Genomic DNA, 18,075 nt, shown 5'->3' on the forward strand with positions numbered 1-18,075 from the left:
TCGAACCTGCTGGGCATAATGGAGTGGTGCACCGTCTTGTTGAAACTGGATAAATTCATTTTGACATCTTGTATCTTGTTCAATTATTTCAACTATACGAGGTTGTATTGCCTCTTCAAGAAGTTGTGAATAAGAATCACCAGTTGAATTTCCATCAATGAAAAATGGACCTATAACATGATTGCCTGATATTCCGGCCCAGACATTCAACTTTTGGGGATGTTGAGTATGTATTTCTGCGCATTGTCTTGGGTTTTCATCCGACCAATAAGGGCAATTGTGACGGTTCACGCAAACAAATAAATAAAATGAGCTTTCGTGCGAAAAACAGATGTTATAAGCGGCTCGGGATTTTGCATTAATTTCTCATTCATGCCCTCACAAAACTCCTGTCTTCGGTCAAAATCATCCTCATTGAGTTCATGAACAAGTTTAATTTTGTAAGGATGGAATTTGTGGTTTTTGAGGATTCATTAAGGATGCGCTCATATGGCTTATTCCGGCCATTGCTGATAAACCTTTGATACTTAACCTGGGATTGGCGATGACTTGACCAATCACTCCAATCGCATTATCGTCATTCACTACATTTCTCTGAACATTTCTTTTCTTATTTAAAACCGAACCTGTCTCCTTGAATTTTGTGACCAAATCCAGAACCTGATTTCTGCTAAAGTGTTTACCAGGGTTTTGCTCGTCAAATAAAATTGATGTTGTAATAAAGCAATAACTGAAACCCTTTCAGCAGTAGTGTAAAACCCGTTTAAACAAAACAATCGAACGATGTTTTCGGGTTCTGATCCATGTTCTCCGGAACACGTCATATCGATGGATATAGGTTGAGACCGCGATTGTTGCACATGCCAACAGCAAGTTCATTGGGATTTCAGGCGCTTCGCTGCAGGCCCTGCACCTTGTGTATGGACTCTGCATACCCATCACGAGGTGGTGTTGGGGTGTTTTTATTGTTTTATTATTGGGAAAGAAAGGTTTTGACTTTCCACTTTTCCATCTTTATACAAAAAATGTAGGGAAGAAGTATGCAGTTGATTTCAAAGTACAGGCCCGTTTTAGGAATCACACGTTGAAAGGTTAGACCTCGTTAATCCTTAGCTCGCACAAGTTTCGACTTCTGAGAGCTGTAGTTCCTAGGGGTGCGACAGCTGATTAATGGAAAAACAGATTTAAAAAGATACAAAGATGTGTAGTTAGGTTAGGTTAGGTTAGATCCAAAGTAAGTGTGTCTATCCAGGTGTTCAATCGTTGTTCGGCAAAGACTAAAGCGATGCCAATGACAGGTTATGATCCGATGAAGCTGCTTGCAGCACCCTCCTTTGCAAGAGAGTCAGCAGCTTTATTACCTTCCAGGCCAGTATGGCCAGGAATCCAGACCAGACACTATCTGTTAAGTCTTCCTATCGAGGAGAGTCGTTTTTGGCAATTTGCTATCAATTTAGACGTTACTTGGTAGGAGCCAAGAGCCTCTAACGACTGTTCGAGAATATTTTTATTGACTTGTGTATGGTTGGATTCTTTCAATCTCTCCGCACACAATTCAATAGCGTACATTTTCGCTTGAAATACAGTCGCTCAGGTTCCTAGGCAGGTTGATATCTCTGTCCTGGGCCTGCGAGTGAAGACACCTGCACCAGAACCGAAAGGTGTTTTTGATCCTTCCGTGAATCAACAACTATCTGCTCTTAATATTTCCTTCTCCCGGAGGATCCAGTCCTCTCTATTCGGGAACAGTACTTTATAAGGCAGTTCGTAGTTGACAGTTGGAGGCATAAAGCCAGAGGTCATTTCCAGAATCCTTTGACTTTCAATGATGAATAGAAGTCTATTGTACTCTCCATTAGATATGTAGTTCATGCAGAGAAGAACCTTTCAGACATAAACTGAAAGATAAAGACCTCTTGAACTAAAAATTTTCATAAAAGAACATTGAATTACAAAAATGTATACCTCTATCATTTAACGCATTATCAATTCATCTTTATTTCGGGTCTCAATAATATGTTTTCTTTACTAATTGTTTTCCTTAAATCACCAATCAGTGAATTGGACGCTTTTGGAACTCATGTCGAATGGTAACCTCCCAAATTCGACAATTTTGTTAACATTCATCCACCGCAGGGCCTCACCGCTGAAGATGATTTTTAGATTTGTTAGCGTGCAGATCCAAGTCACAATGCAAAACTCGCCAAGTTGTGGTCTGCGAAAAGCCGAGTTCTTGTGAGCGACACGAAAGCGACTGCCTCGGATTCTCCTGCACACTCTCACAGACAGCGGCAATGTTTTCGACAGATCTTGCGTTTCGTCGACGTACGGGTGTTGGTCGATCGTTTACTGAACCAGTGGACTCAAATCTATCCACCATATTGTCCTCTCCGAGGGACGGTGATTATGGCGACCCCAAAATGGGCGCCCAAACAGAACACCCATTTTGATTAAACATTTTTATTATTTGCTCGTGTTGTTGAACGTTATATCCGTCCATGGGGATTTGGTGAAACAGACCGAATGAATGACAACTAATTTGACAGATGTAGCTTCCACAAGATGGCCGTTATCAATTGTCAAAGTGTGGAAGACCCTGTTGGTATTAGGTTGATTTCAAGAATAGAATTGTGAATTACTCAATATTTTATTCAGAGAGTATAAGAATGTACGAATAACGAATATTCATAAAATGGTGGTAGATATATATTTAATTTCCATATTATCTAATTTTCTGTAGAACATTCATTAGAGGGTACTTGTCTCCACAAATCCCTCTGAAATCGTCGTTATCGAAAGCCCAGACCATCATTCCTCCCAAGTTTTTCGAAATTGCGTAGTCAGTTTTGTATGTTATCGACCGAACATCTTCGTATCCGACCCATTGGTTTCCACTTACTCTGTGTGGAACTTTTTGCTCGTCGTCCCAAACGTACGTCCAGTCTGAGTGCAATTCACATATCTGCAATTCGTTAGAATATTATAGATAAAACTATACACCATCTAGGAGTAATATACGCATAACATAATTGATATGATGGAAAAACGGCATCTAGTTCTGGGTATGTTTCTTGACTTGTCAAAAGCATACGACTGTCTAGATCATAATATCTTGTTAATCATTAGAGAAATATGGAATGAGAGAAAGCGCTCTAAAATGGTTTCACTCATATTTAGCAGACAACAGAGAATTAGTATTACTAAAGACTCAAAAACCTTCAAATCTGATATTATAAAACATCTATAGGCATCAATCCAAATATGACAATACCATTTTCTTTCGATTTTCTTTCTAACTTCTCGACTTTACATTCCAATTCTTTATTTTCCTTTTCCAAATATCTAATTTTCTCTTTCAATGACTCAATTTTCAACACAACTCTTGCTTCACTGGCTTCAATTGCATTTTTCAGCTCAGTTCTGCTCGCAACTATTTCGTTCAGGAGTTCATTAAATTGTTCTCTTCCATTCATTTTATCACGTACTTTTGACGGTGTATGGTCACCTTTATGTTGTTTGGAGAATTCCGCAAAAAAAAATGGTGGGAATGCCTCTCAAGGACTAATATGATAGGTGTTTCCCTGTGTTTTTCTCCCTTCTAACATTCGTTTTGAGTGTTACATACTATCAATTTATTATCGAAATATCTGCTTACAGTGTTATTTCATAAATGTTTGACTTCCAGAATTGTTTGTGGTCTGTTACATACCAAAATTTAATGTTTTTTGAGCACAATGTTTCGCTGATGTTCACACTATTAGGCAGCACACACACAATTGTGTGTGTACAATGATAGGTATCTTATTGAAATAAGCAATTCAAATATTACGACTTTTTCTACCTACTCAATAACCAAACTTCACAAATAAATTTGAAGGAATTTGAATAAAATTTCGTGTGAAAAATGAAATTATGTGCTCGAAAGTACTTGAAATGTTGACAGTGGCATACGGTGATTGTACTCTGAGTCAGAAAAATGTTCACAAGTGTTACAAGCTTCTCTCATAAGGTCGAGAAGATGTGGATTCGATTTTTTTCTGTTCCAAAGATTGAAAAGATCCATGAAAGGACGGAGTTTTGCGATGATCAAAGAGATAAAAAGGCACATGAAACAGTGCATATTAGCTTCGCGGATTGGAAAAAACGTTTACACAAATGTATTGTATTTTAGGAGGACCACTTTTTTGTGAAAAATCAAGATTCAACTTATTTTTTGGAAATACAGCGTACAAGCAAATTTCTCACATTTCTGTGTAAGTTCTGTTGTTTATTACCTCATTATATCCTAGAATTCCTTCTTGTCGAGTGTACGGTCCTTCTTCACCCCCTCCCTTAATAGGGGCGTAAAGCTCCGTATTTCTTTCATCTGCCAAAGTGAAACTCCGTCCATAAGTGACTATTCCCAAGTTTATTTTCGATGGATCAGCTCCATTGTCCAACCAATATTCGATTCCAGAAGCCTACATGAATACTTTTTCACTAATATGTAATTCAATGACAGAAAAATAAAAAAAAATACTAGAAAACGACGATTTAAAATGTTGATAATTGAATAGAACTGGCCTATACTTGATAAAAAACACATTAAGAATAAATAATACAGTTCATAGTATGATTTCCTCTGAAAGGGGTTTTACAAAAACCGCGATACATGTTTCGCTATACAATAGATTCCCCAAGCGTAAACTGAGGAAGCTATCGCTTGTGGAAGCTATTGTGTAGTGAAACATGTGTCGCGGTTTTTGTAAAAGCCTTTATAATGAAAATCATACAATAAACTGTAATTAATTAGTTTTAAAATTTTGAATTGCCATTTGGGCTCGCAATTTTCAGCCCCTCACACTTTCACCTTCAAGGCGTGGCAACCCAAACATTGGAAATTCAAACTAGCTAATACTGTATATTGTATGATTTTCACTTGAAAGGGTTTTACAAAAAACGCGACACCTGTTTCGCTCTATAGCTTCCTCAATCGTAAACTAGTTTCCTCAAGCGTAAACTAGCTTCCTCATGCGCAATCTAGCTACCTCAAGCGTAAACTAGTTTACGATTGAGGTAGCTATAAAGCGAAACACGTGTCGCGGTTTTTCTAAAACCCTTTATAGTGAAAATCATACAATAAACTGTATTATTTAGTTATAAAATTTTGAACTGCCATTTGGACTCGCAATTTTCAGCCCCTCACACTTTCACCTTCAAGGCGTGGCAACCCCAGTATTGGAAATTTGAACTAATTTATATAGTTCATTTTATGATTTTCACTTCAAAGGGTTTCACAAAAACCGCGACAAGTGTTTCGCTATATAGCTTCTTCAATCGTAAACTAGTTTTATTCAAGCGTAAACTAGCTTCCTCAAGCGCAATCTAGCTTCCTCAAGCGTAAGCTAGTTTACGATTGAGGTAGCTACAAAGCGAAACACGTGTCGCGGTTTTTGTAAAACCATTTATAGTGAAAATCATACAATAAACTGTAATTAATTAGTTTTAAAAATTTTAATTGTCATTTGGGCTCGCAATTCTCAGCCTCCTACATTTTCAAATAGTAAAGTGAATCATTACTGGTATGTATGGTGTCTACGAGGTTGAGGATGTTAACTCGTAGTCAACGCAAATGAGGGCTGTAAAACCGATTTTTATTGGAGTTCGTAACCTACTTGTCAAAACACGCAAGTACAAACGATTTTTTTTTAAATTGATGGGTGCTGCCTATCTGAATTTTTACTTAAAAATTTTCCTGGTAGTTGAAAAAAATACTTGCCACATTATAAGTAACATTGTCACCATGCGAAGAATCTAAGGAGGATGCATATAAGGGTGAAACGTGTCCTACATATGGGTCGAAACTTCCATGGAAATCATAAACCATGATGTTTATGTAATCCATAAGTCTAGAAAAATATATTTGTATTAATTCCACTAAATACATGAAAATGACAAAATTACGTTCACTCTCAAAATTATTGGATTCATTCAGCCTCAGTTAATTCAGTACATTGAACTTCCAAAAAAGATCACATGGTCTGGATGAAACCACATTTACAAAAAAAAAAACATTTGAATAATAATTTGCAGAAACATGGATGACAATTGATAAATGTGGATATAAACTCAAAAAAAGATGAGATTACTTAATGAGATTCATTCGCTCATTTGATTAAATCCCAGCCACAGGAATCTTGTTTAAATTGAAAGGGGTATTTTTCCAGGAGACTTTGATATTTGGAAAAGAAAGGTTTCGGCGTATTACTTCTCCATCTTCATACATTTTCTGCGCATTTCGGGTATTATAAAATAAAAATTAGAAAATATAGAATTGTGGGGCTTTAAAGATTGTGTAGAAAGGACATAAGAAAATATTTGGAATTGGGGGATGATTTGCACTAGTTTCTAGTATTCACCGGAGTCTTTGGAATTGATAAGTAATATCTCCACTTACTTGTTCAGTGCTGGAATGTCATATGAAATTTTGATTCTATTAATCGCTCCTGAAACTGCACCAGATAATATGTAACCTTCTGGAGCAAGAACATCTCTCAGATCCGACATCAAGGCTGTGTAGTCATCCTGAAATACAGTATTATTTATTCACTCATTCATTTTGGTACAAAACTGTTGATAATATGTAAATATAAACATTCAAATAATTTTAATTTGATGATCATCATTGGACTGAATTTTTTCTTTTATATTTTTGGAAAATATATAAACTGTTGAGAATAAAGAATCTCCAGGATGGGATGATATTCGTGCTGAGACTTTGAAAAAAAAATCAAGCCAAATCAGTTCACCACTCACTTATTTGATAAATGAATGCTTTCGAAAAGGATGTTTTCCAGACTGTTAAAAAATTGGTAGAATTAAACCATTACATAAGAGTGGGGACAAAACCAGCATAGGCAATTATCGCCCTATATCCCTGCTGTCTATCGAACAAATTTTGAAAGACAAGTTCCATATACTATTTGAATTACAATACGGTTTTAGAAAGGGAAAATCGACAGAACATGCAATACACCATTTAGCCTCACAGATTTGTGAAGCTTTGGATTCAAAAGTTCCAGCAATTTGTATCTTCGACGATCTCTCAAAAGCATTCGATACAGTATGCCATAAACGACTTTTGGAAAAGGTTAGACAGTTTGGACTTAGAGGTAATATATATGGATTCTTTAAGAGTTATCTCTCAGAAACGATACAATTTGTTAATATTGATGGTGTTATCAGCAATCCCAGGAAAGTAACATATGGTATCTCTCAGGGAACCGTTCTGGGACCCTTACTCTTTACAATTTATATCAATGATATGATGACATTGCACACAAAGGGGAAAGTCCTTAGTTTTGCTGATGACACTGCAAAACTACCAGGCAAAAACGTGGTATGACCTAAAAAAGTCGTGGTTTCATTTCAACAAACTCACTTTGAACTGTGACAAAACACAATATTTACCATACACATCTTACTCGAACAACTTACCAAATCTTGGCTCCCTGAATATAGACAATAACACACAAATACCTGAAGCAACAACAGTGGAATATCTAGGTATTATACTTGATCGACACCTTCGATGGGACAGCCACATGAAATATGTTGTCAATAAAGTAAGGGGCCTACTGTCTAGATTCAGGTACCTGAAAGATTTACTCGATTTAAAAAATCTTAGAACTTTGTATCTCTCTTTGGATCAATCGCTTATTAGTTATGATATTTTGGGATGGGGTGGGATTGCTGAACACCACTTAAATAACCTGAATGTAATCCAAAAATGGATTATTAAAATCATCTACACAAAGAATATTGACTTCCCAACTGATTCCCTGTTTCAAGAGAGCCAACTTTTTTGTCGAATTTTTTTAAATAATATCCACAAGAAAAAAATACCAGTAAATACTCTGGATCATAATTATGAAACAAGAGGGACATTAATATATGCCTGCACAAGTGCAAAAACAATTAGCCAACGCTCATGTAAATACATTACTCCAAGGTTATACAATCTACTACCAGCTAATATGAAAAACATAGACAAATTCAGAAAATATGAAGGTGAGGTCAAAGATTGGATTATGCGAAGTGGAAGAGAAATTTTTAACAATTTTATGAATCTAAAATACTTACGATGAAGCAAAAGACAATTTAAGAGTTCGTTTTCATTTCATTTTATATTATTTTATATTCTTTATCTTCTTTATTTATATTCTTTATCTTCTTTATTTATATTCTTTATCTTCTTTATTTATATTTTTTCTTTCAATTATAGCTAAAGTTTTTGTATGAAGAAATCAGGATAGCACGTTTTAGGGTAGGACCCCCGTCTTCCCTTGCTCGTAAAAGTCCGTCGAAGACTTCTGAGAGTTGCTCGTAGGGGTGCAATCGGTTGACGGAGGGAACAAATCTATTCAGTTGTTGAGTGGCTCTGTTGGTTATATGTGTATACTGATATATGGGTAGTAGATATATAAGATGTGTGAAACAGTTAGTGTTTACGGTTATGTGTACTATATATGTATGTATTCTGTTTGTCTAACTCTAGCATCATCACATACAACTATCTTGAACACTTCCGTGATGTTTTCAATGTTTACTCTTTATTATTCATGTAACAATGTTTTCTTAATGAATTATTTCCTTGAATAAACATTATTATTATCATTATTATTGTTTCAGATTTTTTTCATTAGATTTAACAAAACCTTCTAAACAATTTGAAATGAGATCATTCTTTCTTTGGTAGTATGTATTACATCACGATGAAAATTATTGAAACTTTTTGTATCATGATCAATTCATAATGTTTTCATAATTGAATATTACTTTTTAGCCATAATCGTTTTACCGAAAGGTGGTGGATGAATTTGAGTCCACTGATTCAGTTAACGATCGACCAACACCCGTACGTCGATGAAACGCAAGAAAACATCGTCGCTGTCTGTGAGAGTATGCAGGAGTATCCAATGCAGTCGCCTTCGTGTGGATTTTGGGCTGACGGCGTCATCGGTGTATATTTTTCTGAGAACGACGTTGACCAGGCCATCACTGTCAACGGCAAGCACTATAGGTCTATGATTACTAACTTCTCTTGGCCTGAATCGAATGATCTAGATACCAACAACATGTGGTTTCAACAGGTTTTGTGAGGTTTTCACAAGCCTCAGGTGTAAATCACAGCGGTCCTCAAAGTCAATATAACCATTGACGTCGGTCAAATTCAGTCTGATCTATGCGCCAGATTAATGAAAATTGGACGTTTCGGAGGGGCTCTCTTCAGAGAATCCGTGGCAGAAATTTCAACGATGTTATATTCCATACAAAATGGCATTTGAACGAATAAAAAAATTCGATGATATCTCTCTCACATACACTTCGTTCAATTTGAATTTGAAGATATGAAGTGATTAATGAAAGATCCTAAATATAAAAAGTATTCAACTAATCGCTGTCTGTTTTTCTATGCATGTATGTGCGCTAATACGCTAATCGTATAAAATCTGAACCGATTTGGGTGAGATTGTCAATAATCTATTGTAGTAAACTTTATTTAACATTTAGTATTTGATGTATTTCCATCGGCCAATTCAAATAATCACGACAAATATTTGTTGAAAAAATACTGTTCAATTGATTTGACTGAAACTTCAATAACTATATCTGCTGTTTCCAACACTAATTTCTTGAAAATCGAATACATGGACATGCATGAAAACATTTTGCTATTAGAAATTCTGGAAAAACCTAAAAACTGAAGATCAAATGTCTCTTGAACGGTTCAAAATATCTAACTAAAGCAAGGGATACATGTTTGAAATAGAAAGTGATCCGGGTTTTTAAAAAATATCGGATTGGTTCAAACAGTCAGAACTTGGAGAAACACTGACACTTCGTCTGTATAGAATAAAGAATGAATTTCATTCATTAGACACTTTCTTGAAGCACATCAGCAACGTAGTCCCTCCATCACTTTCACATGAAGAAGGAAGTCCACAACGAATTGCCATTCTTAGACGTATTGGTGGAGAGGACCGACACTAAATGGGAAACATCTTTATATCGAAAACCCACTCACACGGGACAGTATCTGAACCACGAATACAACCACCATCAATCCACTAAGAGAGGAATCATCAAGACTCTACTAGACCGTGCTTTCGGGCTCTGCAATACAAAGGGAGGTCTCTAAAAGGAACTAGGCATCATCAAAAAATAACCTTCAACGGAATGGTTACTCCAGGGTGGTGATAGAACAGGGTTCACCTAGAAGACAGTAAGAGCTCCACAAGGAAGAAAAGCCGCCACAACCAGTACTTGTACTTCCCTACATCAGAGGATTGTCGGAAAGTATAAGAAGGATTGGATCCAAGTATAACATCAGAACCTGTTTCAGATCTGAGAACACTATCCGTAGCTGTCTCACGAAAACCAGGCCACCAAACGCGGACTGCGATTCTAAGAATTGCATTTACCGGATACCCTGCGATTGCGGAGAATTACACATCGGTGAAACTGAGAGGCCATTGAAAGTTCGTATTGCGGAGCACAAAAAACACACACAGCGAGGAGAAACCTGCAAATCAGGAATATCAGAGCATGTTTGGACTAATCAACATAACATCAAGTGGGCTCAAGCTGAAATCATCTACAAGGAGGAACACTGGTTTGGGGGAAAATTCAAAGAAGCCATATATATGTTGTCCAACAACGCATCCAGCTGAGCTAACGTAGAGATACGTAACATATGGAAATATCTAATCAAGCGGAACACGACCAACTACCGCCAAACGGTCAGCTCCCGCTAAAAACCAATGAAGCGGAGAGAAAAAAGAGGGTATAGGTGAAAGCAGTCGAATGACCTATAAATAGTCAGATTTTGAAGGAATAAGTCCATTTATCACCCGAAGACGATTGAGGATACTAACAATCGAAACGTCGTGAAGTAACAGATTTTTTGAACAAAACAGTGATACATTCTTCAGTCAATACTAGTATTTCTACAGGAAAGGTGCTTCAATCAAAGTGTTCGCAGAAGTCATCAAGAAATTGTGGCCAAAAGATTTATCTGATATGGTAATACACACTGCCTACTTTTAAAGTCAGAATCAAAGATTTGCCCCTCGATTCATGGGATCTGCCTATCAAGACGCCCAGGAATTCCTTTGATATATTCAAGAATGTTCACATGAGGACCTCAAAAGAACTACTGAGAAATCTAAACCGATCTCAACAGAGATTGACGATAAATTGAGCGATAGCAGAAAGGCGCAAGAGTCCTGACTGAGATATTTGAACATGAAAATCTTTAAGATTGTGGACAATCTCGGTGGTCAAGTATGAAGTGCACACACTGTAAACACTCATTAGTAACCTTCGATCCTTTCTGAGATTTGTCTCTCCAATACCACAAAAAACTTGCCAATTGAGTTTGTCACAATGCTTGGATTCCTTCACAAGAGAGAAAACTCTGGATGGAGATGATAAACCAACATGCTCGAGGTGAAAGGAAAGAAGAATATGCACACAGTCCCTATCAATTCATAAGTTTTCCCATATTTTAGTAATTCATTTAAAAATATTCCCTCCAACGGATTCAGAAGCAAATTGAATATTGCCATTAACTTCAGAAGGATCAGATATGAGCAATTATGCAGCAGACAATGTGGCTCCTTGTCGTTATAATCTATATGCACTTTTGAATCACAGTGGAAGTTCTTACAACGGGCATTATACAGCATATTGCAGACACCCTTGTTATGACACGTGACATGAATACAATCATTCAAACGTGTTCCAAATTTCACCAAAATTGCTTGTGAGTGAGGAGGCATATGTCCTCTTTATGAACAGGAGGGAACGAAGCAGTACTTTGGAGGTGATTTTTTTTTTCTCTTTTTCCCTTTTTATAAACTGAATTCTGTTAATTGATTTGTATTTCATGATTCTTCTGCTTCGGATATAGTGATATAATAGTTTTTAAAATCCTGATTAAATTTCTCAAAAATGTTGATTTTACTAATTTAGTTCATTTATTGATATCCAGTATTTTCACTTGATTAGTTAATACTTCTCAAAAAAGCATGCACATTCGAAAGAAAGCTCTAAAATTCATTTTAGTAGATTACCTGGTGGAGTTATAGGCCCGGAATGGCCATTTTGTCATGTTAATCTCCAAGAGAAAATAGCAGAACCAGGTTGTTGAATTTTTCAGTAGATTTGCTGTAAATCACTAGATTTTCTCAAAAAGTCACTTGATTTTCTCGAAAAGAAGTCATTAGATTATCTTAAAAAGTCACCAGATTTCCTCAAAAAGTCACCAAATCAACTGATAAATGTAACGTTGACAATTTTTTTGCTTTATGAACAAGGTGACGGTTCAAGAAATCTACTGACTTTTGCTAAGTCTAGTGACAAAGTTAACAAGTCAGACCAGTTATTATCTCATGAAAAATGACCATTTCAGTTTTAGAACTGTCGAGGTAGTTACCTCGTTTTCTAATTGAAGAACTTTCTTTCCTAGGCATAGTGCCTGTTGTACTCACCCTATCGAGAGCTGGATTAGATCCATCCCTGAAACCAGGGTATTCCCAGTCCAAATCGAAACCGTCAAATTTCCACTGTTTGACGAAAGCCAGTACATTCGACGCTAAACGTTTTCTCAGTTCTGGATATCTGGCGACGTATGAAAATTTTGAAGATGATTCGTTCCAACCGCCCATACTGAGTAAAACTTTCAAATTGGGATGTTGTTGCTTGAGACCCACCAAATGCTCGAAGCCCTCTGTAAAATAAAGTTCCCCCTCAATTCATCCGCGGCCAAACAGAATGTACTGATATGAAACTTACTAGGACCATAATCTTCGTTGGATTCCCAAGGATCTATGATGCGAACACTTGCATTTTCTCCTACTCCAACAAATGCAAAGCTAATGTGAGTACAGAGAGAGGGGTCTATGTTAGTCACGTCAAATTTCCCGTTTCCTGGTCTGACGTTGTCCAAGTTGCGAAGTAACAAAACACATTTCCACCTGAAACTGTAATTTCTACGTTCAGCTCATTCCTTTTCTGAGTCGAAGGAGATAAGTGCAGTGGTGCTAACTTGAAAAAATCAATGAATTGGAATACCGCTAGAGCATAGGAATGCTAGTCACCAATCTTACTTTCTGGCCATACTGGCCTGGAAAGCAATAATGCTGCTGACTACCTTGTAAAGGAGGGTGCTGTAAGCAGCTTCATCTGATCAGAACTTGTCATTGGCACCGCTCACAGGCTTTGCTGAACAAAGATTGAGCATCTGGATGGCAAGAAGATTTATGGACTTCTGGCAGAACCTGCCAGGACTGGCACACTCCAAGGCGTTTATTCACCCTTCAAAACTTGATACCAAACAGTTGTTGGGCTACAATAGGAATGTACTACGATGTCTTAACAGGTCTTCTTACAGGTCACTGTCATTTGAGTCATCATATGCAGAGGCTCAGACTGTCGTAAGACAGTGTGTGTCGCCTTTATTTGGAAAATGATGAAGAAACAGCAATGCACATACTTTGTGCCTGTCCCGCTGGGGACCGAATCAGGTTTTTAGAGTTCGACAGAGCCATACTTTTACCATCTGACCTGAAAGACCACTCATCATACAAACAAATCGGCTTCGTTAAGAAGATGAGTTTATTTGGTCGAGTGGTAATAGGTGTGAGTCACAATGAACCCTTGCGGGTTGCGGTGGAGGGTAGAATAGACTCACTCACTTTGGACCTAACCTAACCTAACCCCACGAAATGAGGTTCAGACAATATTCAGTATTACTCTGTGAGCTAAAAGAAATAATTACCTGCGGAAATTGAAGAGCAGATAAGTACAAATAAACTAGAAGTCAATATTATTTGTTTCATTTTGACACAAGATACTGAACACTCACCTAGGAACTAAATTCATTTATACAAATACGCAATCTTATCTATGATACTTCTGAAATAATTGATATTTCGAATATAAGGAGATCACTGTACACAAGATATAAGAAAAATCCCCATCAGTGATCATTTTCGTCAGAAAAACTTGAGAATTTTTCATTCAAATGTAATATCATGTAATTTTGTAGTGGTCGATCTACAGTAATCTAGGACGAGGATTTGAGGACCTCGGTGGAGACCCATCAAAAACGTTGCGTGGTATGGTGGATGACCTAGGTATCAGCTTCCATGCGCCTTTTGATAGTTTGAAAAGTTTTGGAAATGTCAAAAATGCGAGATATGAGTGCCCCACAATTCGAACGATCGACAGAAATTGTCCATTTTCGAGGTCTGTTCTTCTTTGCTTTTGCGCAAACAAAACGATCTTTTTTTTGGGTCGAACCGCCACGTGTGAAAAGTGCATCCTCTACGACAACATGATACGTTCAGGACAGTGATTGGAGACCCATGAGCCATCCAGACACTTTCCAAAGGCGCAAACCTACCAAAAAGATCATGGTTATTATATGGTGGCCAGCGGGTGGTGTGATTCAATACAACTCTCTGCAACCGGGACAAACCATCACAAAAGAGTCCTACTTTGAGGAAATCGACGAAATGTACCGAAAATTGTGTCGGCAAAAGCCGGCACTGGGTCTTTGAGCCACCTGCATACCAAATTTCTTTCGCATTTACCGTTGGACCGTTTTGCCAATCCTCTCTACTTGGTGGAAGTTGTACTGCGGAAATGTGTTATCCACGGGCATTCCTAGTATTGAATTTAACTTCAGTTCATTGTACAGTTTCAATTATTCTGCATTGTGTCACTGGCTGATTGGGGTTTGCCCCTACATTAGCCTGTGTGTCACCAGTTGAGCGTTTCTTTCTTTGTAGATCTGCAATGGTGGAAGAATATAAAATGTAAAGCATTACAACCTATTTTACCGATCTATCAATTACATCTATGAAGGATCGTGGCTATCTAAGCCAAGCTTGTGTTACAGCCACGAATCTAATACATTTACAAACTGAGATGATCCTACTAATTAGTTCTGGGGAGTCCTAGAAGGACGACCAAAGTGATGAGCAGTCTTTTAGCATAACAAGAGCATCAAATACGGAAGAAGATACAGATGCAGTATGGTGAATTAGTCAATTATTCAGTATTGTTTCCAATCTGTGGTAGTTGTGATTGACAAATGTTTTCAATTCTATTTTCAATTTAGTATAACTTCTGATACATGTTACTGACGGCGGTAAAGAATTGTAGAGTTTTGGTCCAATGTATGTAATAAATTTTTGATTGTGAGTGAGTCGGCATCGTGGAACCTTTGCAATCTGAGAAGTGTGTAAACGAGTATTATATATATTCTGAACAAATGCACTCGTAACACTGGCTGTCCATAATATACAACGGAAAGTATTTCAATATTAAATATTACAAAAAGGATTTGAAGCTTTATATCTTCTATTAATTATCTGCGAGCGCTTTCGACAGCTGGTAGTACTGTCATCTTCTAGGCACTCCTCAAACTGCCGCCCCCATACGAACGACAACTCTCAGAAGTTGAGAAACTTGTGCGAGCTAAGGACTAACGAGGTCTTACCTTTTAACGTGTGATTCCTAACACGGTCTGCCTCTTTATACGGTCAGAGCGTCTCAACTTAGGTATTTCAGGTACTTAGGTAAATTTGCCTTATTTGTTCTGCATCAGGTACTCTTCTTTGTGTTAGATCTTCTCTAGGAATGTGTGTGGTTTTGTTTAATATATTGAATGTTGTGTTTTGATTTTTTACTTGTTCCTCGATAAGTGACTTACGACTGTTAAATTTATGAATGTTCAAGTTTTCCCAAATGTCCATGCGGTTTCCCTTGTTGACTTGTTTTATGAGTTTTATGTTCTCTGGTGGGGGGAAATTATGTTTGTTTTGTATGGCGTGTGTTGCGAGGTTTGATTTATATACTATTGGATTTCTGTGTGCCTTTTTGTGCTCATTGTACCTTTGGATCAGTTTTTTCTTGGTTTGGCCGATATAGAATCTGTTATATTTTTATTTAAATTTTTGGGTTTTTTCCTTTTATAATTTTTTTGCTTTGTATTGTTTTATTTGTCATTGTTACGTTCTTAGAGATTTTGCATAATTTAAATATAAAAAATATACATATTTAAAAGTAAAATAAAAGCAACCTTCTAATTCAAAGCAAGTTTTATTTATTCATTCCAAACATGTCTCCGATTGATTGCATAACCATTATTCATAATTTTCTAACTCAAAAGAATACTAATTCCATAATTGAACGACTTATCTTTATATTCCTCTTTTTCTGTTTCGACCAAAATTATTTTGAATTCAATAATGAGGTGAACTAATAGTGTTTGTACGTTGGTTAAACAGTTTATTCAGGATCATGTACATCCACACGAAGCAGAGACAACTTTATTCGCAAATATGTGTATCTTTGTTCCTCCGAATGCTTTCTAGTTCAGGCCGCAAAAACTGCACCCTTTTTCCTATTCTTGACCAACTGTAATATGTCTCAGACAGTGGTTTTAGGAAGGCTTTCCAATGGGCAATGTTCCTCAATTTGGGATATTACAGCAAATGCGAGTTTGAACAAAATAAAGTTGAGTTTAATTCATGAGCTTTTCAAATTCACTTGAATAGTATTCAAATTGATGTTTCAATTGTTGGGTTTTAATTTTTAAATGGATTTGTTTCCAATTCACATATTGGCAACAGCACCTCTATCAAGTTGAAATAATTTATACGTACCTAGATATTCTACTTTAAAAAAGGAAAATTATCTTCATAAATCAACAATTAGGGCAAAATATAAATTATAGTTCAATACCACCTCCACAAGCCACACAAACAACAGTTGTTTTGTTATTTATTTATATAGAGGAAGATAGGTTAGGTGTACAAAATGTCATATGTCACAGAATGTCTCGGAACTCGGAACATAAGTAAACAGAACAGCACGCCTCTGAAGTATGTCATCTTTGTTTGTCTCAAACAGGTAACAGAGATTCATTGCTCTTTATTAGCTATAACCGATGTTGCCAAATGGTGAAATAGAAACGAATCCCTTTAAATTTGGAATGTATTATTTCATTCCTCTTTTTAAAGTATTTAAATAATTTTTTTAAAGAAAATGGTTGAATTGATAAGTTCAAAATGCGTTGTTTTAGAGCTATTTTATGAAAACTACTTGATTTTCATCAGGAGGAACATTCCCCATTGTGCAGATATTACCTGTGGAGTCCTGCAATGGTTCATTGTCGATACCTTGTATTTCACTTTATATAAATATATAATTATATAAATAAGTCCACATCGCATTTTATGGATGACCGGGTTTGATTTGATAATGACACGTAAAAACACCAAAATCAAATTACGACTTGATCGAAGGAGATATAAATTGCTATTCATTTCTAGTGTGAAAAATGTATCATATCTTATCTCAGACTTGAAATACATGAACAAACTGTTAGAATCGAGGCTCCTTGAGAATTGAATGAAATTAATGGCAGTTAATTGGTGATCCAAATCTTTATTATCAGATATGTAAGTACTCATTTCAAAGGTTAAAATAATTGAAGTATCATGTCAGATATGCTCGAATACCTTGGAAATGACAAAAGCAACAGCACAGGACTTACAAAATGGTTTCGCGACTGAGGATTTCAGAGTCACTATTTTTAGAGTTTGTAAGCCGTCGGTTTGGGAATTTCTTGCTGACGTTTCGCTGGCGCCAGTAGCTAGCATCCTCAGAGGTTTATACATCCTGAATTCCATATCCCCGATGACTGGATATTACGGCTGCGTAAGGCGTATTTACGTTGACTCAGGTAGTTTGGTGTCCTAATATTTGTGAATTTTCAATAACATCTGTCGAACCTTTTCTACCTGCCGTCATGCTGTTTGCTATTCTTGAACTTCTTAGAATGGGATTCCATATTCAGTTGAGGTTCACAGATTCTTCTTGTCTGTTGAAATTATCCGTGTGTTTGTGAATTTCTATATGGCGTTTTTCTTTAGGAATATGTGCATAAACAATACTGCCAAAGGTTTTGATATGATTTACATTTGGTTTCTTCCCGTGCCATACTTCAAAGGGGATCCT

At 36.7% G+C, this 18,075-nt stretch overlaps 1 protein-coding gene across 1 annotated transcript; it reads right to left on the reverse strand.

Annotated features, from left to right (window-relative positions):
- Window positions 1–2,628: 2,628 nt before the first annotated feature.
- On the reverse strand, window positions 2,629–13,898 carry LOC111501803 (acidic mammalian chitinase). The gene is given in 8 exon segments (XM_074173168.1): window positions 2,629–2,962; window positions 4,275–4,460; window positions 5,759–5,888; window positions 6,437–6,564; window positions 12,534–12,772; window positions 12,838–12,981; window positions 12,984–13,025; window positions 13,823–13,898. Coding segments are annotated over 8 exon segments (1,170 nt in total). The 5' UTR covers window positions 13,884–13,898; the 3' UTR covers window positions 2,629–2,722.
- Window positions 13,899–18,075: the final 4,177 nt, after the last annotated feature.

Source organism: Leptinotarsa decemlineata, unplaced genomic scaffold (assembly GCF_025532065.1).
Source record: "Leptinotarsa decemlineata unplaced genomic scaffold, Ldec_3_MD MMD2_P_RNA_scaffold_12, whole genome shotgun sequence".
In the NCBI taxonomy this organism is placed as follows: Eukaryota; Metazoa; Arthropoda; class Insecta; order Coleoptera; family Chrysomelidae; genus Leptinotarsa; species Leptinotarsa decemlineata.